This window comes from Meriones unguiculatus, chromosome 1, assembly GCF_030254825.1.
Source record: "Meriones unguiculatus strain TT.TT164.6M chromosome 1, Bangor_MerUng_6.1, whole genome shotgun sequence".
NCBI lineage: Eukaryota > Metazoa > Chordata > Mammalia > Rodentia > Muridae > Meriones > Meriones unguiculatus.
In genome coordinates this window covers 94598327-94621792 of record NC_083349.1, presented here as the reverse complement: position 1 = coordinate 94621792, position 23466 = coordinate 94598327, and the positions used below count along the sequence as shown (strand labels likewise).

General features: G+C 49.8%; 1 protein-coding gene across 3 annotated transcripts; it reads left to right on the top strand.

Annotated features, from left to right (window-relative positions):
• The first annotated feature begins 45 nt into the window (after positions 1-45).
• Positions 46-17584, top strand: Abcg8 (ATP binding cassette subfamily G member 8). 3 transcript variants are annotated; one of them, XM_021652792.2, is made up of 13 exons: positions 46-248; positions 3880-3981; positions 5458-5614; positions 8718-8956; positions 9335-9467; positions 9556-9825; positions 11827-11989; positions 12079-12159; positions 13232-13431; positions 13946-14022; positions 14594-14861; positions 15599-15726; positions 15814-17584. In XM_021652792.2, exons 1-13 carry the CDS (start codon positions 186-188, stop codon positions 15949-15951), a joined length of 2019 nt encoding a protein of 672 aa, XP_021508467.1. In that variant the 5' UTR covers positions 46-185; the 3' UTR covers positions 15952-17584. The 3 variants fall into 3 exon arrangements, with proteins under 3 accessions (XP_021508467.1, XP_060219568.1, XP_060219572.1); XM_060363585.1 differs by lacking the exon at positions 15814-17584 and having other exon boundaries at positions 15492-15628; XM_060363589.1 differs by lacking the exons at positions 46-248; positions 5458-5614.
• Positions 17585-23466: the final 5882 nt, after the last annotated feature.

Genomic DNA, 23466 nt, shown 5'->3' with positions numbered 1-23466 from the left:
AAGAGGCAGAACACACCGTGTTTGTAGGAGGGCTTGCCAGAGAGGAATGCTGGGAGAAAGGCTTGCACAGAGAAGGAGGGCTCAGGTGGCCCGGCTCTAAGGAGCAAAGGCAGAGAGAGCACTGGCCCGGCCAGCAGCAGGAAAGTTCTCGGGAGCCACACCGAAGGGCACAAACAGCAAGGGTGATGGCTGAGAAGACCACAGAGGACACCCAGCTGTGGATTGGGACCGTACTTCAGGACGCTTCAGTGAGTAAGCTTAGCCACCTTAGTCCTCGGGTGAAGGCAAGGTGAAACTGACTTTCTTTGCCACCATAGAAATGAAATGGAAACGTAGAATGGAAATGGGGCGGAAGGGCCCTGTCTCCTGCGTGTTGGTGAGGTGAAGGGAGCGGGTTCAGGAACCAGGGGACCTCTGTGGTCATTTCCCACCTGGCATGCTCTTGAAGAGAGAGGATGTTCTCCTAGGTGACTGAGATTGATGCCGGGGTTTCCAAACAACATTCCATCACAGAAACGCTCACACACAGGAAAACAAGGTCTTTTTTGATGGAGTATTTGGCCCATGTGCATGTCAGCCCAAGAATCTCAGTGGTAGTCAAGAAACAGATGTGAGGTAAGGGCAGATGGCGGTTATGGAGACATCCGAATTTTTCGCTTGCAGTCTTATGACCTGGGAGAGAGCTGGAATGAATGGACAGCAGCAGGTGGCCAGAAAATGGAGGTCCAAGGTTTCCTTCCTCATCTAACTAGAGAAACGTTTGCTTGATTAATGACCTTTGATCGGAGTTGTGGATGGGCTTTGAAGCAGAAGGCAATATCAGAAGACAGAGTAAAAAAAAAAACAAAAAAAAAAAAAAAAAAAAAAACGATCCCATCTCCAGGTTCCATATCCCTCCCACTTTTCCAGAGAGAAAGACAAAAATGAGAGGTCCACATCCAACAGGAAAACTGTGGGCCTGTTCTAGGAGAGATACAGTTGCCTGGGATTGAGCAGCCCAGGCATTTCTATCTAGCCAATTCCACTACCAGGGCAACAGCCAACTCTGCTGTCTGAATTCCCCTTGAGGCAGACACCCAAGGGGAAATAACTCCTACAATGTTGCTTGGAACGTTGGCGCTCACTTCCTGAGTGGGATAGAAAGTCAGTGGTAGCTTTGGGATCTTTTGCCGTTCAGGTTAGCACCTCAGCTAAAGAGGCAGTGAACTGTCCTCTGTGCAGAAGTCCTGCCACTTACCAGTTTCTCCTCTGCAGTCCTAGGTGCCTGTGGTGGCTTGCCACTGACAACTGTGGGACTTGGGGGGGGGAAGAGAGAGACTGACACGCCCTGTGCCTGCAGACTTAAAGCTGTCAGTCAGGCTGGAAACTGTCTAATGGTCTCCACCCTCTCATCTCGGCATGTAAATTTAGAAAACCGAGTGTCTCTTGAGCAGCTGGCTTCTGGCCCACGCCATGCCCATTCCCATCTCTGCTCACTGAGCATTTCACTCTACGAAGAACCCATGCAGGGGCCACACGCTCTTCCCACCCACATTCTAGGCCAGCCTTTTACAAACAGCTGCTCTGCTAGCCTCTGTGCACCCCCGTAAGTGGCACTACTCATACTCAGGGATGCCGTCAGGGCCGTCTAGACAGGGAGTTCCGGCACTGAGCAGCAGGGTGGCGGCATCGTGGTCCACAAACTCCTCACCACCATGGAGAGGAAAGCCTGGGCCTCAGCAGAATAGGTGAGCGTCTGGAGGAGTCAACCAAGAGGCAGCCGTGTACCTTGGGCCAGAGACTTGCCCTTTGCCCCTGCCAGCCACAGTTCTCTGTATGCCTCTCCCTTTTTGTGCCCTCTGAGTTTTCCCGCTTGTCTGTGAGACTGACTCAGAAGTTAATACAAGGAGATGTTACACTGTAGCCCAGCAGGAGCCGAGCTAGTTACCTACAAATAAACCCGCTTTCGATTTTTAGGGTGTCACCTGTCACAAATTCAAATGATGTTCTGACAGTCATGCTGATTAAAGTGTCAGCAGAATAGATATTTAAGTATTTGAAAAATAGAGAGAGTTTGTCAAAACCTCAGGAAGAGTCTAACACATCCTTCCTGGGTGCCAAGGAAAATATTTTAAAATGGGACAGAAGTCATCCAGAAGCCAGACATGATTTCCTCCCCTCCACCGAAGCTGAGTTGTCTGTGTGGCTCCCAGAAAGCCATTCTCTCCATGGTGGTGGAGGGCCAGTGGGCCTGAGTGAGTCAAAGTGGCTAGCTGGGCACTGCTCAGTGGCATTCCTGCCTGCCACTCAATTCCTATCCCATGCAAACCACCTAAGATTTCTCCCGAAGATAATTGAAAACAAGAAAACCCTGGGACCTGGGGTATGGCTCAGTCAGTTCAGTGCTTGATGCCATGGATTTTGATTCCCCGACACTGAAAAACCAAAAGGCATCCCCAGTAACTCCCTACTTCAGAGAGCAGACTCATATTACCATCTCGGAAAGCAGGAGGGGTGGGGGATGGTGGGCAGTCAGATACAGGGCATCAGAATGAGACGGGAAACTTAAGTTCTGATGAACAGTGGGGGACTGGAGCTTACACCATTAGATAGATAGGTAGGTAGATAGATAGATAGATAGATAGATAGATAGATAGATAGATAGATAGATAGATAGATAGATGATAGACAGACAGGCAGACAGGCAGGCAGACATCAGAGAATGGGGCTGAAGAGGTGGCTCACATGTTAAAAGCTCTTGCTGCTCTCACAGAGTACCTGGGTTCAGTTCCCATCACATACACACGATGGTTCACAATCATCCATAATGCTAGGTCCAGAGGTCTTAGTGACCTCTTGACCTCTGAGGGTGCCAGACACATGAGTAGTGCACATACATACATGCAGGCAAACAGTCACACACAAAATAAAATAAAACAAAATAAAAGTTTTTATTTCAAAACAAAAGACCAGAAGGATTTGATGGTTTCCAGCACACACACACACACAAAGATTGTAACTAATAATAAAAAATTTAAATTAAATTAAAAATAAATAAATAAATAAACTACTGTTTGACCATGAAAAAAAAAAAAAAAAGACAGAGAGACGGTGAAGGAGATGGAGGAGTTGAGCACCCGTTTGGCCATTACACATTGAATACATGTTACCAAATGATCACATTGAAAACAGGCATATAACTCCACCTCAACAATAACAACAACATCATAGTCATTGTAGCCATGGTAGTGACAATCATGAGATAGATAGTCGTAGGGACTTCCTCTGAAATCTCCCCAAAGGATTGCCAAGGGCCTTGTGACACAAAATCCCTTATAAAGCTTTCCTTGGCGTAACATCTTCAGATACCCGTGGTCATCTTGCTCTTGTCTGTCTCTTTCTCCTGGTGTGTCTATTTGACGTGAGGTGAATAGGCTAGCACAGAAAGCGAAAGCCAAAGATCAAGGGTTTATCTGGTGCAGACCCACGCAGACCCTGTGCTTGCTGATGGGGCTCTGTGAGTTCATGTGAGCTTTGCTCTGTTGTTAAAAAATCAATAAAAGAGCGTTGATTAAAAGGGGAAAATGATCAAGAGTTTACTGGCTCCAAGTCCATTCTTCCCACTGGAGTCAGGAGCGTCATTCATCTTAAGCAGCTTGGATTCTGAGGCGAAGGGTCTCTGAGGCTGGAGCTGTCCTGAAGAAGCCCAGGGTCACCGTCATCGATGCTCCAGCTGTTCTCTGAGCGCTGGGGTACCACCTACATGATCCCACCTCCTGTCAGTGTGGGATCTCAACCACATTGCCAGCAGCTGCCCGCACCTCCCAGGTCCCTTCCTTCGGGCTTCTCTGAGCTCAGTTGCCTCTGAAGGGGACGGTCACTTCTCGTGTCTCCCAACAGGGCCTCCAGGACAGCCTGTTCTCCTCTGAAAGTGACAACAGCCTGTACTTCACCTACAGTGGCCAGTCCAACACTCTGGAGGTCAGAGATCTCACCTACCAGGTAGGGCCACATGCCCAAGTGGAGGGGAGAAGAGTGGACAAGTGACAGACAGTGTTCAGGGGAAGGAAGGGTGAGCCTCCCTGTAGGTTCTCTAAGGCCAAGGACAAAATTCTGTCTATCTGGGTGCAAGCCCCCCACCCCCTGCAGCTAGAGGTGTGGAAAGGGATGGAGGCCCTTCTGAGCATATCAAGGGTCACTGTGAAGACCTATGGGGAAGGTCTCTGGAACTCATAACTTTAAAATTTGAAATCACTCTAATATGAATATGTGTATGTTTATCATCATATTTATAAAATATGTAGATAGATAGATAGATAGATAGATAGATAGACAGACAGATAGATAGACAGATAGATGATAGATTAACATGCCTAAAGCACAAGCATGAGGGCATGATCTCATCCTCCAGAACACACAGAAGACAACCTGACCTGAGTGGCATGTCTGTGTCCCTAGAGCCGGGTGGATCTGTAGATCTCACTCAACCTGGCCGAATCAGTGTGTTCCAGGGTCAGCAAGAGTCAGGGGGAAAACAATTAAGGACAGTGCCATTTACCTCTGGCCTTCACATACACATGTGCAAGGTGCATTCTCACCCACATGTGTGTGTACATATCTGTGGAAAACACAGTGTTTTCACACAACCTTTGTCTGGCCTCTCTTGAAGTCAACATCTTGCAAACCCAAAAACCAAGAAATCTAACATGCTCTTAACTAAGTGAGAGTTTATTGAGATTTTGTCCATTTACATCTATCTACCATCTATCTTTCTATCTATCTTTCTATCTATCTATCTGTCTGTCTGTCTTTCTATGAATCATCTATCATCTATTATCTGTCTGTCTTTCTATCTTACGGTCTACCTATCTATGGTCTTTTAAAAAATAAAATACATCATTCTATTGCTCATAAGCCACCCTGAATTCAAAGGCAACCATGGTAGGGTCTCAGGAATGCCCTTGTCAGAATTCAATAAGTGCCATTCCCCCTCTTCCCCAGGGGTAGACCACATGCTGCCCAATGGGTCGGTGAACTTCAGGGTCCCAGTCTGGCCTTCTTGGGGTTGTGAGTTTAAACAAAGGAATGAGCCACGTTGTAAGCTTTCTGTGCTCTGCCATGTGTCGTCAGCTGTGTGACTTGGGTGAAGCCCTGAATTGTTTTGAACCTGGTCAGTAAGATGGACAGTGATAGTACTCATGCCATGCCTTCTCCATGAACAGCAGATGGGACAGTGTTGTAAAGTGATTCTTGTAATGACCTGCAGGGGTAAACACTTGCTGTTTCCTGGTCCCTCTTGCCTCTAGACTTGAATAGGATGGTAGGACAGGGGTATGGGATGCCCCAAGATCTAGTATGTGCCAGCAGTGAGGTGTCTCCTGTGAGAGGAGTTATACAAAACGCAGGAGAGCTGTGAAGAAGTGCTAAAGTCCTCTGGGCCGTTCAGCTTCCCAAGGACCCGCTAACATCTCCCCAAAGGTGGACATGGCCTCTCAGGTGCCTTGGTTTGAGCAGCTGGCTCAGTTCAAGATACCTTGGAGGTCTCACAGCAGCCAAGACAAGTGTGACCTGGGCATCCGGAATCTGAGCTTCAAAGTGAGGAGCGGGCAGATGCTGGCCATCATCGGGAGCTCAGGTACAAACAGAAGCAGCCTGGGGGCGGTGGCCCTTCCCCTCTGGGATGCAGCATAGCCCTCAGTCATGGGTCCTGCAGAGTCCTATGGCAGAGTGGCCGTGAGCACAGGCTCTGGGCCAAGCGGACCTGGGTTCCAATGTCACCTCCTGCCCCCACTAATTCCTGGACGTTGCTGCTGTGGTGAGCCTGAGTGTGAGTGACTCTAGTGCTCCTGAAGCTGCAGATCACACCAGACTAAGACAATACACACGCCGCTCCCGAACACGGTGTTCCTTTCAGAGGCTCCCCCAGGCACGGGTGCCGCAGGTCGCTCCTCCACAGCCAGAGTCAGGTCATGGCCAGACAGTGACTCGGCAGGCCCCGCCACCACTGCCCCCTCCACAGGCCTAGCATAACCTTCAGCCACCCGCAAAGAGCCAGATCCTTGCAGTGTCTCTGGTCACTTCTGAAATTACTAAACCTTGCAGATGACAGGGCCTCGGAGAACAATTTGTTCTCCTTATTGGGTTGTGCCTTACGCCTGGCCTGTCTGGAAGCATTTTAGGAAGAAGATTTTCAAATCATCTACTCCACCATACTTCTAGAATGTTCTTTGTGAGCACATGAATGTACACACACACGCACGCACGCACGCACGCACACGCACACACACACACACACACACACATTCACTTGACAGGTGAGACACCGACCCCAAATAGGCTAGCATTAGATCTTGCCCTTGATTATTTTTCCCTGGACTTCTTTACACAGTATTAGAGAGCGTACTTTATACCTTTTAATTAATCATTTCCAGAAGGAAAGATTGCCCAATGCTTTGAACATCTGTTCCAAACTTCTACACTCTCCTGATAGAGCTGTTTACTGTCTAACCAAAGATCAAATAAGCTACCATATGTAAACGCACTTTGTAACTGAAACAACATGCAAACTCATTCAGCCCCTCTCACCCTGGCCCTGACCCTGCGGTTCTGATCCAAACAAGGGAAGGGCATTGCGGCTTATAACGTGTGGTAGCTTTTCTTGTTGGATCTATTCTTTGGGGGCACCTGGGAGACATAGGGGCCATTAGTCAGCCACGATGGTAAATGCTGGTGAGCACTTAGCCCATATGGCCAGCCGCACCCTGGTTTTTAGTTAGGAAAGTGAGGTTCAGAGAGGCTGAGCAGGATTCATACCCAACAATGTCCAGCTTCAATCCTGCTTGGCCTCAAGATTACTTGACTGAAATTGCTGAGTCTTTCTTAAAAAGAGTTATTCATTATACTTCCTGTGACATTAATTAATTAGTATCACACAGAGACTATAAATATGCATACCAGTCATAAAAATATTTTTTTAATATTCTGAAAAATTAGCTCCTTGCATTTAGCTTGTTCTGTAGAATCAGCCATTCAGGAGGAGTTTACAGTGAATTAAGTCGCTGGTAAGGAAATGGCAGCCACATTACAGGACTCTTGGGTGCCGTGGCTCTCAGAGAGCATTCACCCAAATGCGCCAGGCACCCTCTGCTGGAGAGGCTGCCTCTGCCTTTTGGCACAGCTTTGCTTAGGAAATGTGATCTTCCTGCCCTCTGACTGGGGGTCCCTGGTACCTGGAAATGCTGCGCTCGCAGAGTTGACGTAGGAGGCTGAAGAGGGAGCAGGCTGAAGCCACTTTCTCTGGTTCCTCTGGGGGATATTTGTTCAGCCTAACTCTGCAGGAAACACCAGCAACCTAAGTGAGGCACACCAACCAAGCACAGTCAGCTCACTGCTTTCACTTCAGGCTCTGGCCAGTGAGTGAGGGGATCACATACAAAGGCCCCTGGGCTTTTGGATTTTGCAGGCAGCATGTGACATGTGGCAAGGAGGACTTGTTACATACTGTCTATAGGCATTTGCCTTGTTTACAAGAGGAAAAAAAAAACGCTATTAATTCCACAAAAGACTACACATTTGGCTAGCCAAACCTTGCCTGGGAGATCCAAATTGAATTCGTCTCCAGCTTGTTGACATTTACAGTTTAAATAGTTATAGGAGAGCCAGGTATGGTGGTGTGAGTCTCTAATCCCAGCACTCGGAAGGCAGAGGCAGGCGGATCTCAGTGCATTTGAGCCAGCCTGGTCTACAGAGTGACTGTCAGGACAGCCAGGGCTGCATAGTGAGACACAGACCAACAAAGTTAGTTACGGGGGGAAAGCCTCGCCTAATGCTTTTGGAAACTAGATCCAATATGCTGCTCCCTTCTCTTAATTCATAGACATTGAGACATTGTCCAGAAGTAAATGAAGGGATGATTTTTCTTAGTAAGGCAGAGGGGGAAAAACTGCAGTGATCTTAAAGATGGGAGAAGGGTATAGACACACTACTCATCGGGGGCGTGAGAATGACACCCACGTCTATTCCTTGTCTAACATTTCCCCTCCCACTTCTCAAAGTAGGTGATAGTGGGTGGTTGGGTTGTTGGTTGGTTGGTGGGTGGGTGTGGTTTGATTTAGGTTTTTGTTTTTTTGAGACAGGGTTTCTCTGGTTAGCACTGGCCATACTGTAACTTACTCTGTAGACCAGGCTGACCTCAAACGCAAAGGTTCTGCCTGCCTCTTCCTCCCAAGCTCTGAGATTAAAGGTGCCTGCCGCCACTGCCTGGCTAGGCTGTAGTTTTGAATTCTTCAAAGACAGGCTATGAATGCTCCAAATTCCCACAAAGCCACTTCGGAGCCAAATGATGAATGATGAGATGCTGCCAAGGTTTTTTTCAGTCAAAAAAATAACTATGCTTTGCGGTGTAATTAGACCGTCTTGCTTGGGAGAAAGCCACTGGTTAGCAAGCAGGCGGAGGGGGGAAGTGGGCTAGGTCCAGCGGCAGGCTTGCCGCAGTCGGGACTCCCACCTTCTGTCTGAAACCTCGTCGTCAGTGCGTCCTCACCGGAGTTGGCTGTAGAAGACAAGCCTGAACGTGCACCTGCTGGGATGTCCCATCCAGATCTAGTAACAGAGCCGGGCGGGGTTCCCTGCCGCTAGGTCGCTTCTGTCCGGCAGTCCTGGCTCTTGGAGGGGGCGGGGTTGGCTGGCAGGCTGGTCCTGCAGAAACTCTGCCCTCAGCGATGTCTCTGACTTTGCAGGCTGTGGCAGAGCCTCACTACTGGACGTGATCACTGGCAGAAGCCATGGTGGCAAGATGAAATCGGGACAGATCTGGATAAACGGGCAACCCAGCACACCCCAGCTGATGAGGAAGTGTGTGGCGCACGTGCGCCAGCATGACCAGCTGCTCCCCAACCTGACTGTCAGGGAGACCCTGGCTTTCGTTGCCCAGATGCGCCTACCCAGGACCTTCTCTCAGGCCCAGCGTGACAAAAGGGTAACCCAGTCGGCTTGCTTGGTGATCCCTGGTGTCTGAGAGTTCCCTGCTTTGCCAGAAGATTTAGCCCACCCACCCCATGTGCCAATATACTTAGCCCACGCGTTCCCTTCCCAGACCTTTTCAGGTGTGTGATAAGTGTCTGTTTATTTGTGTAAGGGTTTTCTGCTGCTTCATGTGGGGAGGGGGCGATTGTCTGTCTCTAGTCCCCAGTCTGGTTCCTAATCCATTACATGTGCTCTGCGGGATAGATCTACTCAGATTTGGGCTGGGTGGGGGCCCAAACTGCTGCTGGGAGATACAGCGCAGAGGGCGCCTCCCTTTGTGCCGAGAGGAGGAGTTTTGGAGCCCCCTCCCCGGAAACCCTGTCGTCCTCAGGTGGAGGACGTGATTGCAGAGCTGCGGCTGCGCCAGTGCGCCAACACCCGCGTGGGCAACACATACGTGCGTGGGGTGTCCGGGGGCGAGCGCCGGAGAGTGAGCATCGGGGTGCAGCTTCTGTGGAACCCAGGTGAGCGCCGAGAAGCTGAGGGGCGAGGCCTGAGCCTGTGTCCTCCCCCGGCGGCACGGTCATGGGACTCCCTGTGTGATGTCCCCAGGGATCCTCATCCTGGATGAGCCCACCTCTGGCCTCGACAGCTTCACCGCCCACAACCTGGTGAGAACCTTGTCCCGCCTGGCCAAAGGCAACAGGCTGGTGCTCATCTCCCTCCACCAGCCTCGCTCGGACATCTTCAGGCTCTTTGACCTGGTCCTTCTGATGACGTCTGGCACCCCTATCTACCTGGGGGCCGCGCAGCACATGGTGCAGTACTTCACGTCCATCGGCCACCCTTGCCCTCGCTACAGCAACCCTGCTGACTTCTACGGTGAGCGGGCGAGGCCAGTGGCCTGGTACCTGGTGCACAGACATTTGTGGGCAACCCCTCCCCCTGCCTAACAAAACAAGTACAAGTACTTACTGGAAAGATCCCGGGGAGCCACTGCTATGCACGCCTCGGAAGAGGAGCCAGGAGTGGTAGCCTACAGAGTGGGGAACGGTCAGTTTGTCATGAGTACTACAGTCTTCCACGACAAGCTGCCCTTCTGTGCAGGACCGGTTAGGGAGGGGTAGGAGTCTGCAGATAAGCGGAGAGGGGGCCATAACCCAGGAGGTCTTGGATCTGTTTGTACAGCTGTAAAAAACAGGACAGATAGATAGATAGATAGATAGATAGATAGATAGATAGATGGATAGATAGATGCATATACATACATGTACATATATGCATGCACACACACACACACACACACACACACACACACACACGCCCTTGTGCTCTACAAAGGCAGGTAGCATAGGGAATGGGGCTCCCAGGGCAGGGCCCATGAGTCTCTGAAAATAGACTGCCCGGTTGGTCACTTCCTTAGCTTTCTTTGGGGTCCCAGGTACTCATTATTACACAAAGGACACCGTGAGCCACTTTTTTCCTGAGGACCAGGGCCCCTTCAGGACACCTGCCTGTGCTGAGGGATAGCTGGATGCTGAACAAGTGACCATTGGACCAGAGCCTAGGAAAGCAGCAGCCATAGCCAGCCTTCTAAGTGACCAGGACCCCAGGTTCTTCTTAGGATGGCAGAGTGCCAGCCTTCGTGGCGTCTCCTGTCAGGCCAAGGTCAGCTCCATCTTTGCAGATGAGCTGAGGAATCTCACCTGTGAACTACTGTGCTCTAGTCCAGCTGTGGGAGCAGAACCAGAGTTCCCAAAGGTGCCAGCACCCCCAGCTATCCCAGGAGAAAGGGCCGTTCTCCTGGCTCCTTTCCCTGCCCTGTGAACTCATGCCCTCAGTGAACTCCCTCAGAGTTCACCCTTCCTCCCAGTGCTCAGGTTGCCATCCTGACTTCCTGTCCATGCTCCGGGCCGTGTCCTCAGATAAGGGGGCAGAGGACAGCTGCCAACCTGGCTGCCAGGAGAAGTTTGGAGTGTGCTTGGGAGGGCTGCCCAAAACCAAGTGACCAGGGCAGACTTGAAGCCTTATTCCCCTGTTATTTGGAGGAAGTGGGGGTAGGGTCCTTGTCTACTAGCCCTGAGGCAGGAGCTGCTCGCATGAGGCACAGGGTGCCCAGCAAAAGTGACATTCGAGCAACAGCCGGCACAGAGGGAACCTGTGAGTTTCATAGGGTCCCTCCCACAAAAGATGGCTTCTTGTGTTGTGCGTGAAAATAGAAGAGGTGTGATGAACAGAAGACCCCAGCCGTGCATGGCCCTGGAGTCTCCAGGGGATAGTCTCTGCCGTGGCTGTGACTCATGGGCCTGCGTCTTTCTGGCATTGCAGGGCACTGGGGGAGGGGAGGCGCAGAGCCACATGAGAAGAGGGCTGCAGAGTGGGACTGCCAAATTAGGGGTGGTGTCTTCCCAGATTCAGAAGGTAGCTCTCCCAGTAACCTGGCTTCCCCAGATGGGTGGGCTGCCCTAGACTCCCCTGCGGCAGAGCTTAGCATGGGCAGCGGGTGCTGTACTTGGCTCCTCCCCATCACCCTGGCCGCTTGGGAGGCCAAGTTATGAATCCACAGTAACAGGCAAATAGAGATCCAGCTGGAGTTAGAGCCAGGACCTACCTGTAATGAGGTATCTGTCCCTAAAGACACCTGCCCCCTCTAGGAAGGTCTCTGTGCTATGTCTGGGGGTTGGGTAGGGCAGGGGGCCTCTGCCACTGGCCATTTCCTGATCTGTGGCCTGCACACAGCATCTGTGTGTGTGGTCAGATCAGGCAGAGCCAGGGACCAGGTTTCTGCCCCTCTGCTCTGACCATTGCATTGCAGTTCCTCTTCAGAGGTGGGGAGAGCTCGGGGGACCAGGTTGCCTCTGACCCTGCATCTTCTGCTTACAGTGGACTTGACTAGTATTGACAGGCGCAGCAAAGAACAGGAAGTGGCCACCATGGAGAAGGCTCAGTCGCTTGCAGCCTTGTTTCTAGAAAAAGTGCGAGGCTTTGATGACTTCCTCTGGAAAGCAGAAGCAAAGGAGTGTGGCACAGACTCCTATGCAGTCAGGTACAGAGGGAAGCCCTCATACTGCCCAAGTGGGAAGCCCCTTGTGGTGGGTTCCCCTCCCAGGCTGACCACATACTGTTTCCCAACAGCCAGACCCTCACACAGGACCCCGATTGCCGAACTGCTGCTGAGCGGCCTGGGATCTTACAGCAGTTTACCACCCTGATCCGGTGAGTTAATCAATCAGTCTCTCTCTTCTCTCTCTCTCTCTCTCTCTCTCTCTCTCTCTCTCTCTCTCATTTTTTTCCCTGCACCACTCCCATGCCTCTGAATATCAAAGCAAACCATCCCTATCCAAGGGGAATTTAAGTGAAGAAGCAAGCAGTGAAGTTGTTTGACGGCCAGCACCCTTAGGGCCAGCCTAGCCCCCCTGTCACAAAGAGCTCCTGATACCCTTACTCTCTAAACAAAAATAAAATTGCCTTAGTTACAACAATCACAGAAATAGCCCTGTAAGAAATTCAGATCTGGTGGCCTGGCTTGGCGGTGCACACCCAAAATCCCAGCGCTTGGGGAGGTGGAGGCAGGCAGATCTCTGTGAGTTTGAGGCCAGCCTGGTCATATGCGTCTGTAAGAAATTCAGACCTGAGAAGGGCAGAGCCACTACCACACCATGCTCAGTGAGAGCTAGATGGACCCGCCGCACTCTGTCTTTCTGGGGGTCTGCGCCTACAGAGACCCGGGACCAGGCTCTGTGTACTGTTTAGTAACCAGCTATTTATTCTAAGAGTCATGCCTCTTCTCTGGTTAGAGCGCCCCCTCTCGCCGGCTTAGTCAGATTTATTTACTTCGGTCTATTTGATGGTCTCCTTATCTGGGGACTTTCACTGGTCGAGCACACACTGAGGTCAACATCTTTATGACATACTTGACTTTTTTCCTGTAAGTAAAATCGTCGATGATAAAAGCGATCATTTGCTGCGTGTGGTGGCATGCCTGAAGTGCCCGTTCTCAGGAGGAGATGGGACTAGAGAATCTCAAGTTCAGTGCCACCCTGGGCCACAGAGCTACAGACCCTGACTCAAAACAAAAACAAGAAGGACACCTCCCTAATAATAAGTCATATATTCAGTCCCCACTTTTGTCAGTTTTCTGACTTAGTTGACATTGACAGTCTATGGTGGGCTCATGACCCCCATTTTCCACGAGGAAATAAGGCTTCTGGTGATGATGCGACATTCCTGAGGTCATAGAGTTTTGTATGTTGTTCCTTTGACACTTCCTCTCCTTTTCTTTTTCAAGTCGTCAGATCTCCAATGACTTCCGGGACCTCCCCACCCTGCTCATCCATGGGGCAGAAGCCTGCCTGATGTCCTTCATCATTGGGTTCATTTACTATGGCCATGGGCCCAAGCAGGTCTCCTTCATGGACACGTCAGCTCTTCTGTTCATGATAGGAGCACTCGTCCCTTTCAACGTCATTCTGGATGTGGTCTCCAAATGTGAGTGTCACCTGCTCTCCTCCGCAGACGGAGGGGCCGAGGGACAGAGGAGGACCCCAGCCTCCCCCTGTGCCTGTCTGAGGCTGGCCTCTGTGCTTTCTTTCTTTCTTTTTTTTTTTTTAACACAGCAATTGTTTCTAAAAGTTTGCACACTAATATTAGCATTCGACAAAAGCAAAGCTGTTCCCATCCAAGCAGGATTTATGCTGGGCAATAACTTGCTGCAATGCCTGGAGACCCCCCCCCACACACACACACCGAACAGCTGGATTAGAATGTGTCACCATGCCTGTAATTTAAAAAGCAGATGAAGAAATTCAGAAAGCGTAACTACTGCCCTCCATCCCCCAGTGCCGGGGATTGAACCCATAGCTGTGTGCATCTGGGCAAGTGTTCTGTCAACTGAGTAACACCCAGCTTCATACAGCTGCTTTCAATGACATCCCAAGAGATGCAGCATCTGTAATGCCATAGACGACTCTCACTCATCCTCCTTCTCCTCCCCCGTCTTTAGGTCACTCGGAGAGGTCGATGCTGTACCATGAGCTGGAAGATGGGCTGTACACTGCTGGTCCATATTTCTTTGCCAAGGTCAGGGCGGAGAGCCAGTGATTCAGGGCATTGTGCAGGCATTGCGGGAGAGGGTTGTGTGGAAACACTCAGCCATGCATTCTGTGGCTGCAGATACCGCATTCTCTAGAAGAGACTTGCTAGTCATTAAACGTCCCCAGAAAGGCCGGGGCTGTGCAGCAAAAATGGCAGCCAGAACCAAGAGGGAAAGAAGCTGGCAACACCCAGCAGTCCTTGCTTCCCTGGGGCAAGCCAGGCAGGTGATTCCGGGAAGTTCTGGGAGCTTCCAGGAAGTTTTCAGAAGGGTCTAAGACCCTCACAGAGCCACACAGACAGGTACTAGGTCTGGGCAGGAAGGGTGGGGCATCAAGCCCGGTCTTCGAAGAGCATAGACCAAGCTGCCGCCGTGGAGCACAGCTCTGAGACGCTCCTGCAGTGGACGTCTGGGGAGAGGTCAGGTCGTGGGTCTTACCTGGCATGCCCTCGCTGAGAAGGAGCTGGTGTCCTAGGCATCGCCACTACCACAAACATCTTCTGGTGACAGCAAACACGGGCGTCAGCCCCATAACCCAGCGAGGGCTGTGCTTTGCAGATCCTGGGCGAGCTGCCGGAGCACTGTGCCTACGTCATCATCTACGGGATGCCCATCTATTGGCTGACCAACCTGCGGCCAGTGGCCGAACTCTTCCTTCTGCACTTCATGCTCGTGTGGTTGGTGGTCTTCTGCTCCAGGACCATGGCCCTGGCCGCCTCCGCCATGCTGCCCACCTTCCACATGTCTTCCTTCTGCTGCAATGCCCTCTACAACTCCTTCTACCTTACCTCTGGCTTCATGATAAACCTGAACAACCTGTGGATAGGTGAGGCCTGCTCCCCGTTTCATCAGCCCGGCATCTGCTCTGTGGCCGGTTAAGCCTTCATCTAGTGGTTCATCAGTTAGTTTCCCTCCATGCCCCTGCCAGCTGTACCGAGGGCTATGGGACAGGTGACAATTCCTCGTAGCACACCCGGAAGTCACCCCGACTTTCTCCCTCACCACATTCACCAGTGAACTGGGCCAGAAATGTCCCCTTGGTTTTATCCCATCTCTGGTCCTCATCATTGAGCCCTGGGTCACCATAATAGTCTGGTCTCTCGGTGTTCACCCCTGCAGAATGAGCTTTCTGAGGTCCTCCTCTGGGGAGCTGGAGGACTCTGGAGCCCTTTTCTACATTCACCTGGCTTTAGTGCTATCTCCTCAGCCAGCCTTTGCTGACGTCTGAGCAGGGCTTGCAGCTCCCTCCTCTCCCAGGAGCTGCTCCCAGGGTCAGGGTCTCAGGTGGTGCTAAGTGCCCTGTGGAGCTGAGCACACGCAGTGCATAATGAAATGACGGTCCAGAATTGGTAGCAACCTGACACGTGGGCCACCCCTCCTTGGCTTCCTCTGCAGTGTCCCCAGGCACAGCTGTTACTCCTGGGCCCCCTCATCTCTTTTTCTCCTTGGTCCTCAGAGGATTCTTCTGGCCACAGCCAGCACGAGCCCTCTCTCTGGGAGCAGTTTGAGGCTTGGGGAGGGCAGCAGAGACCACATGAATGACGTAGCTCTTGCTGTCTTCAGTACCTGCATGGATTTCCAAGGTGTCCTTCCTCCGATGGTGCTTCGCCGGCCTGATGCAGATCCAGTTTAATGGACACCCTTACACCTTCCAGCTCGGCAACCTCACCTTCTCCGTCGACGGAGACCGGGTAAGTAGTGAGGCCTGGGAAGTCTAAATTCAAGTGATACTGAGGGGACAGAGCCCTTGGGAGCTCACCAAGTGTCCGTGTCTGCAGATGGTCACTGCCATGGACCTGAACTCGCACCCGCTCTATGCTGTCTACCTCATCGTCATTGGCATCAGTTGTGGCTTCCTACTCCTGTACTATCTGTCCTTGAAGTTCATCAAACAGAAGTCAGTTCAAGACTGGTGATGTTCACCCAGGCTTGCTCCTGCTGGTGGGAGGGTTCTCCCTGGGCTGGCTGCCCCCTGAAGAGCCCTACGGATGCCCCTGAAGACCAGGATCACATGGATCTCAGCAGCACCCACCTCTTGGTGCCGCAGTGGCACAGGTCAGCCACAGGATGGCAGTAGAATAAAGACAGTTGGAAGAGATTTCTAGTCACAGGCCAGAGCTTGTGATGGGAGAGAAAAGGGTACTTGGTGGCGCCTGCTCATTCATTTCTTTTGGTTATGTCTTTGTATTAACAACCCAATGTGGAATGGAGAGCAATTATATATAAACTGAGTATCCAGGCTATGCAGAAACTTCTGGAACGCAGAGAGAATAGTGGTTTAATAGCAAAATGTTTAGTTTTATCTTCCACAGTTCTCATATCCTGTGTTAAGCCACTCCCAATACAGAAGGTGACATAAAACAGGCTAGTGAAATGTCATCTCTTATCTTTGTGTGGATCCATAGACCCCAGACCCCAAAGCTGAACAAATGAGTTTACTGAACACCTAAACACCTACTCCGGGGTAGGTATGGTATGAAGGGTGGCATGAGTCTATGCTCATTCGTTCCCTGAGGAACAACAGCATCCTGTTTTATAGGTGAGGACCCTGAGGCAAAGACAAATTCAGTTGTCTCGGCTTACACAGTTGCTTTGTGGCGGAATCAAAAAGACCTTGAGGCCTTTGGTAGTTAGGAAAAGACCAGGCCTGAGATACTTCCTGGCTTTGGATTTCAAGAAGCCTCTGGAGACAGTTTGTAGAGTTTGTGTGAGCTCAGCCAGGCCTCAGAGTTGCATACCCCTGTCTGGGGCTCAGGCTAAGCTTTGAACCCTTTGCCTGAGGATGGATCGCCGCACACCCAGGTCATGAGCCTCATGACCTCATGCCTGTGCTGAGGCAGTGATGGGAGGGGTTGTTCCCAGAGGAAAAATAAGACTGGAACTAAAAGGAACAGTGGGGGGGGGGGGGAGCGGGAGAGACGTTCTCCACTGTTCCTCAGATCCTGGCTGTCCGCTGTGGTCCCTGGCCAGCATCATGACATCACTGGATGCTGATGAGGTAGGCAGAATTCCAGGCCTGCCCAGACCCATGGACCCAGACTTCACCTGTTCAGATTACCCTAATGACCTGAGAGCAGACCCCAGTGTGAACAGCAGCTCCACAGCACACTGTCCTCTGCCAGCACCCACTAGCCTCTGGGGGGCTCACGCTGCCCTGTTGTCACCGTTCAGTGCACAGATGTCACTCAAGATCCAGTGTCCCTCATCCACAGCAGAGTCAAGGGCACCATCTCATTGTCACGCCTCTTGGCTTTCTTCCGGTGTGGAATAGCTCAATGCCCCTGACTTTCTAGGGTAGCTTTCAATTTGGGTTTATCTGCTGTATTTCACAATTAAATCCAAGCTGGGTCTCTTTGGTCAGAATATCCAGAAATGACCTGTTTTTCCCCTCAGTGTTCCCATGTTCCCGTCATGGGGCACATGGTTTCCGCTTGTTGAGTGCTGACGTTTACTTTGCTTGGTGGACAGCATGTCTGCTGGACTCCTCCAAATTCACTGTGTTCCCTCTTTTCATAATTAATAAACCTTTTAAATGGCAATGCCTGGAAACCATGAGTTGCTGATTCTTTATCCAGATTTCCATTTGCTTACTGAGTTATTGCTATAAATTGTGTACTTGGGGAATCCCATTTTAATTTAGCAAGTTATAATCCATTGCTATCACTAATTTTGGTGCTCAAACTGTCCCTGATTTGGCCAGTGGGATGCTCAAGCTGGCTTCTGTATCCTCTTAATCACATCCCTGTCATCCATTGAGGACTCTGACAAAACAAACTGTTTTGGGATCACCCTGAATCTCCCCAGCCCAGCCCTGGAACTGGATGCTTCTCTGTAGAAGTTTGACTCCTTTTAGTGGGAAATGATAGTTAGAAGCCCAGATGTGAATGAAGCCCAGATGCGTTCTGCTGCTGTGCATTGCTGCTTCTAGGCTCTCAGTGGGCAGAAGTGAACACATGTGCCTGTGGTGTGTGTGTGCATATGTGTACTCACAGTCAGAAGTGCATATGAATTCATGAACATACTCTGTAGTTCCCATCCGGGGCTCCCTCTTACAGTTCTGTCTTCCCAGTCTCTGTTTGGGCCACACCTGGCTTCTGTGTCTGTATCCCTCATCTGATGGATCCCACTTGTACTCTCCCTTCTGTCACTGTCCTTCCAAGTGGACATTCTGCTCATTGCTCATGGAGCCTCCTGCCTGTTCTGCACTCCCTTCCCAGGTCCCAGCTCTGTTTTGGTAGCCCGCTGCCCTTAGGCCTGGATGGAGAAGCGCAGAAGAAGACAAGGGTGGCATCCATTGAGAGACGTCACCTTTGTCACTCAGAATGCTGTGGGACCCAGAACTCAGGGCACAAGAAATACTGAAACTCGGGCAGTTGCTGCTCTTTGGAGCTTGTCCCCAGAGCAGGAGTCCTCCACCCTGTCTGCCCACACAGGCCAGTGTTGATCCACCGAGACTCTGGCTCCATGGGTTGGTTTGTGTTCTCCAGGGCACAGAGGGCCTGGGAAGACAAAGGCATGGGCCCTAGAAACACAGTCACAGTGTCACAGCCACCCTTATCCTGCATCGCAGAAGGGACAGGATCTTCTTGTGGGTTGCAAATGTTTGCTGTTAAGGAGAAACAGTTTATGTCTTGATAGCCATGTAGCCTGTCACAAGCTCTCACTAAGCTGTGCCGGTGTGAAAACAGCCACAGCAGTGTGGAGGGTATGGATGTGTTCCAATAACACAGCTTACAGAAACACACAGCTGCCGGATTTGGCCTGAGGCTCCGGCTCGCAGACTCTTGATCCGAAGATGAAGGTTGTGGAATTTACATTTTAAGCTCTCCAAATTCAAGTTACTCTATTGATGGGGGACTAACAATTAAACCGAAAATAATCACCTAGGTTGACTCCAATATTTCTTGCTGTATTTTTTAAACTGCTCTTGTTCTTATGAAGATCACTTAAGACATAATCTTTGCCTGGGTTGGGCCAGTCCACAGAGGCAGGTCTCCCGCTTGCTTTTGCTTTTCCACTCACTCTTAAAAAAATCTTTTGATCTTGGATTAAACCACTCCCCATGCAGGAGATGTTAAAAAATTAAGTCAAACCCAAGTGGTAGCAGACTTGTGCCCAAGGGTCCTCCAAACACTCAAATTACTTAGCAGAGAGGCTTAGCCGGGCACAGGGGAGCAGCTTCTTTAGGGCAAACCCACCATGGGGCATCCAATGAGCGCCCGATGCAAAGGAAGCAAGCCCTTGGCTATTTTGTTGCTGACGTAGGTGTATTTGGACAAGTCAGCGCACATCTGCAAGTGTCCTTATTCACAAGTAGTCTGCTCCAATCTCATCTCATAGGTCACCTGCGTTTGATAAACTGGTTTTCTTTATCTAGGATGGCCCAGGTGAGTAGCTGGGGTGAAGAGCTTGGAGGCAGAGAAGTTAACAAATTAGAAGCCTTAGGCTCAAGCCCCAACACCCAAACCTAAAACAAATGAAAATTCATGGTTGTGGTCAGGGCGACATTCTATGACCGTGTTAGGGAAGGCGGCGGTCAGCTACAGAGAGCAGCAGCATGTGTGGGGCTAGTAGCTCATGATTAGAAAGCAGGCTGAGCTTTTGCAGTGCACACCAGCTGCCCACTGGCTAGGTGACGTGCTCGTTCATTGCAGATGGCAGTCTTGTCTGTAGACTGTACGTACTCTGTAGAGCTGAAGTGTTGTTTCTTCAAACTGAAAAACAGCTCTGCTACTCCTTGCTACTCCTTGCTTTTATTTTTTTTTCCTGTTAACTTCAGGACTACAGCATAGAATCCCTACAGTGCTAGCTCTGATTTCAGAACATAGTTGAAAGGTCATCTCCCCCTCCAACAGTAACAAATATCTGAGGTCATCATCGTATAGGAGAGTTCAAGACATGATCAGTGGGCCTTACTGACGATGCTTTTTCTTTTGGAGGATTCCTTGGGCCTCATACCAACTCTGCACACTGATCCACATATGGGGGGCCAAAAAAAAAAAAAAAAAAAAAGCATATGAGAGGGAACAGGCCTCTGTGCACAAACCAGGCATTTCATAAACAGAACCTGCAACAGGGAAACATGCCCTTGAATCCGTAAGACTCATTCCAGGAGACCGACTGTCAGCCCACCAGTTAAGTCTGCAGAGCACCAGAACAGAGGGCCTTGCAAAGAACAAACAGGTGAAGAATGGTTTCCAGTGGCTGCCCAGGGTGGGGTGAGTGAAGACGCGGAGCAGGGATCAGCAGCTTGCCCAGCCTAGTCTGTCTTACCTGGCTCTGGTGTTTCTATTCTTTATGCAAAAGCGTCTGCTTTGAATTTGCTAATGCAACCATTTTCTTTATTTGTACTAAGGCTGCATAATGTAGGCTTTGTAAAGTCTGCTGGCCTGAAAGCAGGATACATTTCTAATGGAAACACTCCCACGCACGATTGTACAAAAGCAAAGAGATAAATTACCGTGATTTTGGACCTCCTGTGGCTATCAGTTCCACCACACTTGAGGAAATGTTGCTTTTGCTTAGAAATCCTACAAATATTTTTTTCTCAGAAAGGCAAATATTAAATGAAAATTGTGCTGAAAGCCACGAGGAAAAGCATGCAGAATGTACACACTGCAGACTGGAGAATGAATCATACAAGAAAGTAATTTGCAACATAAAGCTTGCTTATAATTTGCTGGGACTCGTGAGCTTGATTATACCAGGCACTGGGTATCAGATTAAAAGGACGAAAATGTTTTGACAATGTGAGGTACCCAGAAGCTGGGGACACTGTATTAGTGTGAAGGGTGTTTTGTTGTTTGAGAGTCCACTCTTTTAGCTGGCCTGCCTTATTTTTGTATTTTCACAGGTTTTGTTTTGTTTTGAGACAGTGTCTGTGTAGGGATGACTGGCCTTGAACTCAGCAGCTACCTGGCCTGTGCCTCCCAAGTGCTGGGGTAAACACATGCATAACCATGTCCAGTGGGAGACTAAAAAACAAAACATTTTAATTTTACATTTGTTTTGCCTGCATTTAAATGTGTGGTGTGCATGCAGTGTCCAAGGAAGCCAGAAGGGAGCGCTGGGTACTTTGGAGGTGGAGACAGCTGCGAGCAAGCAACCACATGAGTGCCGGGAACCGAACCCAGGTCCTCTGCAGGAACAGCAAGCTCTCTTAACCACAGAGCCCTCTCTCCGGCACCAAGCACGACTTGAGAAAGTCCCGGCTGTCTGAATTACTGCGTTGAACCTATGCAAATCGACTTGTGTTTTCTTACTCTGATAAATCAGGCAAGAGGGTAGTCAGTGCTTAGAGCGAACATAGCAGCTATGGAATCACTGCAGGTGACAGGTCTGAGAACCAGAGTTCAGTCTGTCCAGGTCAGTGAGATGTACGCAGCCATGGGAGCCTTGGACAGCTAATACTGATGGCAGAGCAGGCACTCCGGGATAGAGCACAGGTACTGAAGATGCTGTGGATTGCAAGTTCTACAACCATATCTCGTTATTAGATTAGCCTCTCCCCTTCTTTTTGAGTGCTAACATGTATCGGAATTCAATTCTTTTTGTCTGACAGTTTCTCTATGTAACCCCTGGGAGTACTAGAATTAAGTATGTAAACCAGGCTGGCCCTGAGTTCACCGAGATCTTCCTGCCTCTGCCTCCAGTGCTAGGATTAAATGTGTGCACCGCTACACCTAGCTCTTATTTATCAATTCTTGGCAATTCTGTTCCTCAGAGATCTCAGCTATAGCTTATCCCGAGCACAGGCAAGTGGTCAGGTCAACATTTCTCCATGACAAACCGGAAGACATGTGACATGGAGATCTTCCTGTGGTAGAGGTCACACAAAATTCTATTAAAAATTCGAGACCACGGTCCTTTGAGATGGCTTTAAGCCATCACACAAAGATTTGATAGGATTTAAAAAAAAAAAAAAGGCAGCTCACAAATACTATATTCAAAGAAATTCCCACTTAAATGATACTGGCTTTTGGTACATGAACATACATCATACATTTATGAAGATTACAATGATGGGTACTTTTTAGAATTAGGGGCTGGGTTTGCTTACTCTATAGTTCCACTTATTTCAAGGTAGATAGTACATATTGAGCCAGCATTTATAAGCCCACCCAGAAAATTATACACCCTATAAATATTGATACCCAAAACAGGAACAAGAATAATGGTAAAGATAATGGACAAACTAGTCTTTTGAAACATATATTCAGAATGAAGATATTTTACCTAGATGGAGATATTTTGGCTACATGGGAGTCTTCCAACACCCACATACTACTCCATGAAAACGTGACTGCACCACTGGCTTCCAGAGACGGTGAAGCCCAGACTGTGCACCAAGGCTGTATTTCACCCAGAGGCGCATGGATGAACATCAGGGAAATTTAAGCTCAATTACTTTGGGCTGGCAGGACAGCAGAACTAGGGCCAGCTCTGGAGTTACAGGAGGCAGGTGTGTAAGAGAGGCTTCTGGAAGCTAGACAACAGCAAAATTACACATGTAGCCAGCCCTGTCAGTGGTGTCTCCAGGCTGGCTAGACCCGACTCTTGCTTCTCACTCCACAAAGCCAAGAAGGGAAACACAGCTAGTGCTAGGGACGGACACACACAGCTTCTCTCCATCAAACTTTTTTGTGCCTCCACAGGCAAGACACCGGATGCAGGAAGGCAGGTCCCACAGGCAGGTTGACAGCACAAACAGCAAGAGGCAGACAAGACCTGCCCCAAGGCAAGGCAGCCTCTTAAACGGTAGAGACAGCAGACACCAAGGTCAAATAGATGAAGAAGGGGGTAATTCTATAACAAACCGTTCCAACATTTTTGTCAATCGCTTGATCACTATTTTAAATTTCCTTTAAAGGAATGTCTTACATGTAGATTGTAACAAGCATAAAGGACAAGACAGGGATTATTGTCCATTTTATAATTTGATAACAAACCAGTATTTTACTTAGTCCCTTATGAATGAGATACACCCAGCTTGCAATTTAACAAAATCCTGAGCCTCTACGAAGTGGAAAGCGCTGTGGTGGAAGGAAGGAGAGGCAGTGGGTGCAGGCACCGCCAAACAGCGCCCTGGCTGCGGGCATGGCACAGCCTCTGCTCTCCGCATCTCCATGGAAAAGCAGTGCTGGATCTAAAGACTTGTGCCGGTATTTTATATAGAAGAGAAAGGTGTGGACTCCATACAGAAGGGACTGTTAAACCCCTAATGCCGGGCATCATTGCCCAGTGGTATCACTGTAGTTAGCCAAGAAGGAGAAGATCCTTGGATTTCAGAGACCTTAAAGAAAGTGCCATCAATTTATGTTTAAGGAAAAAAAGAAAAAATCGAGAAGGTTCAATGACTAAGTACACGTGCTTATTGGTAATATGGTGGTGAACGGTGCATTTTACACATAAAACACACACACACACACACA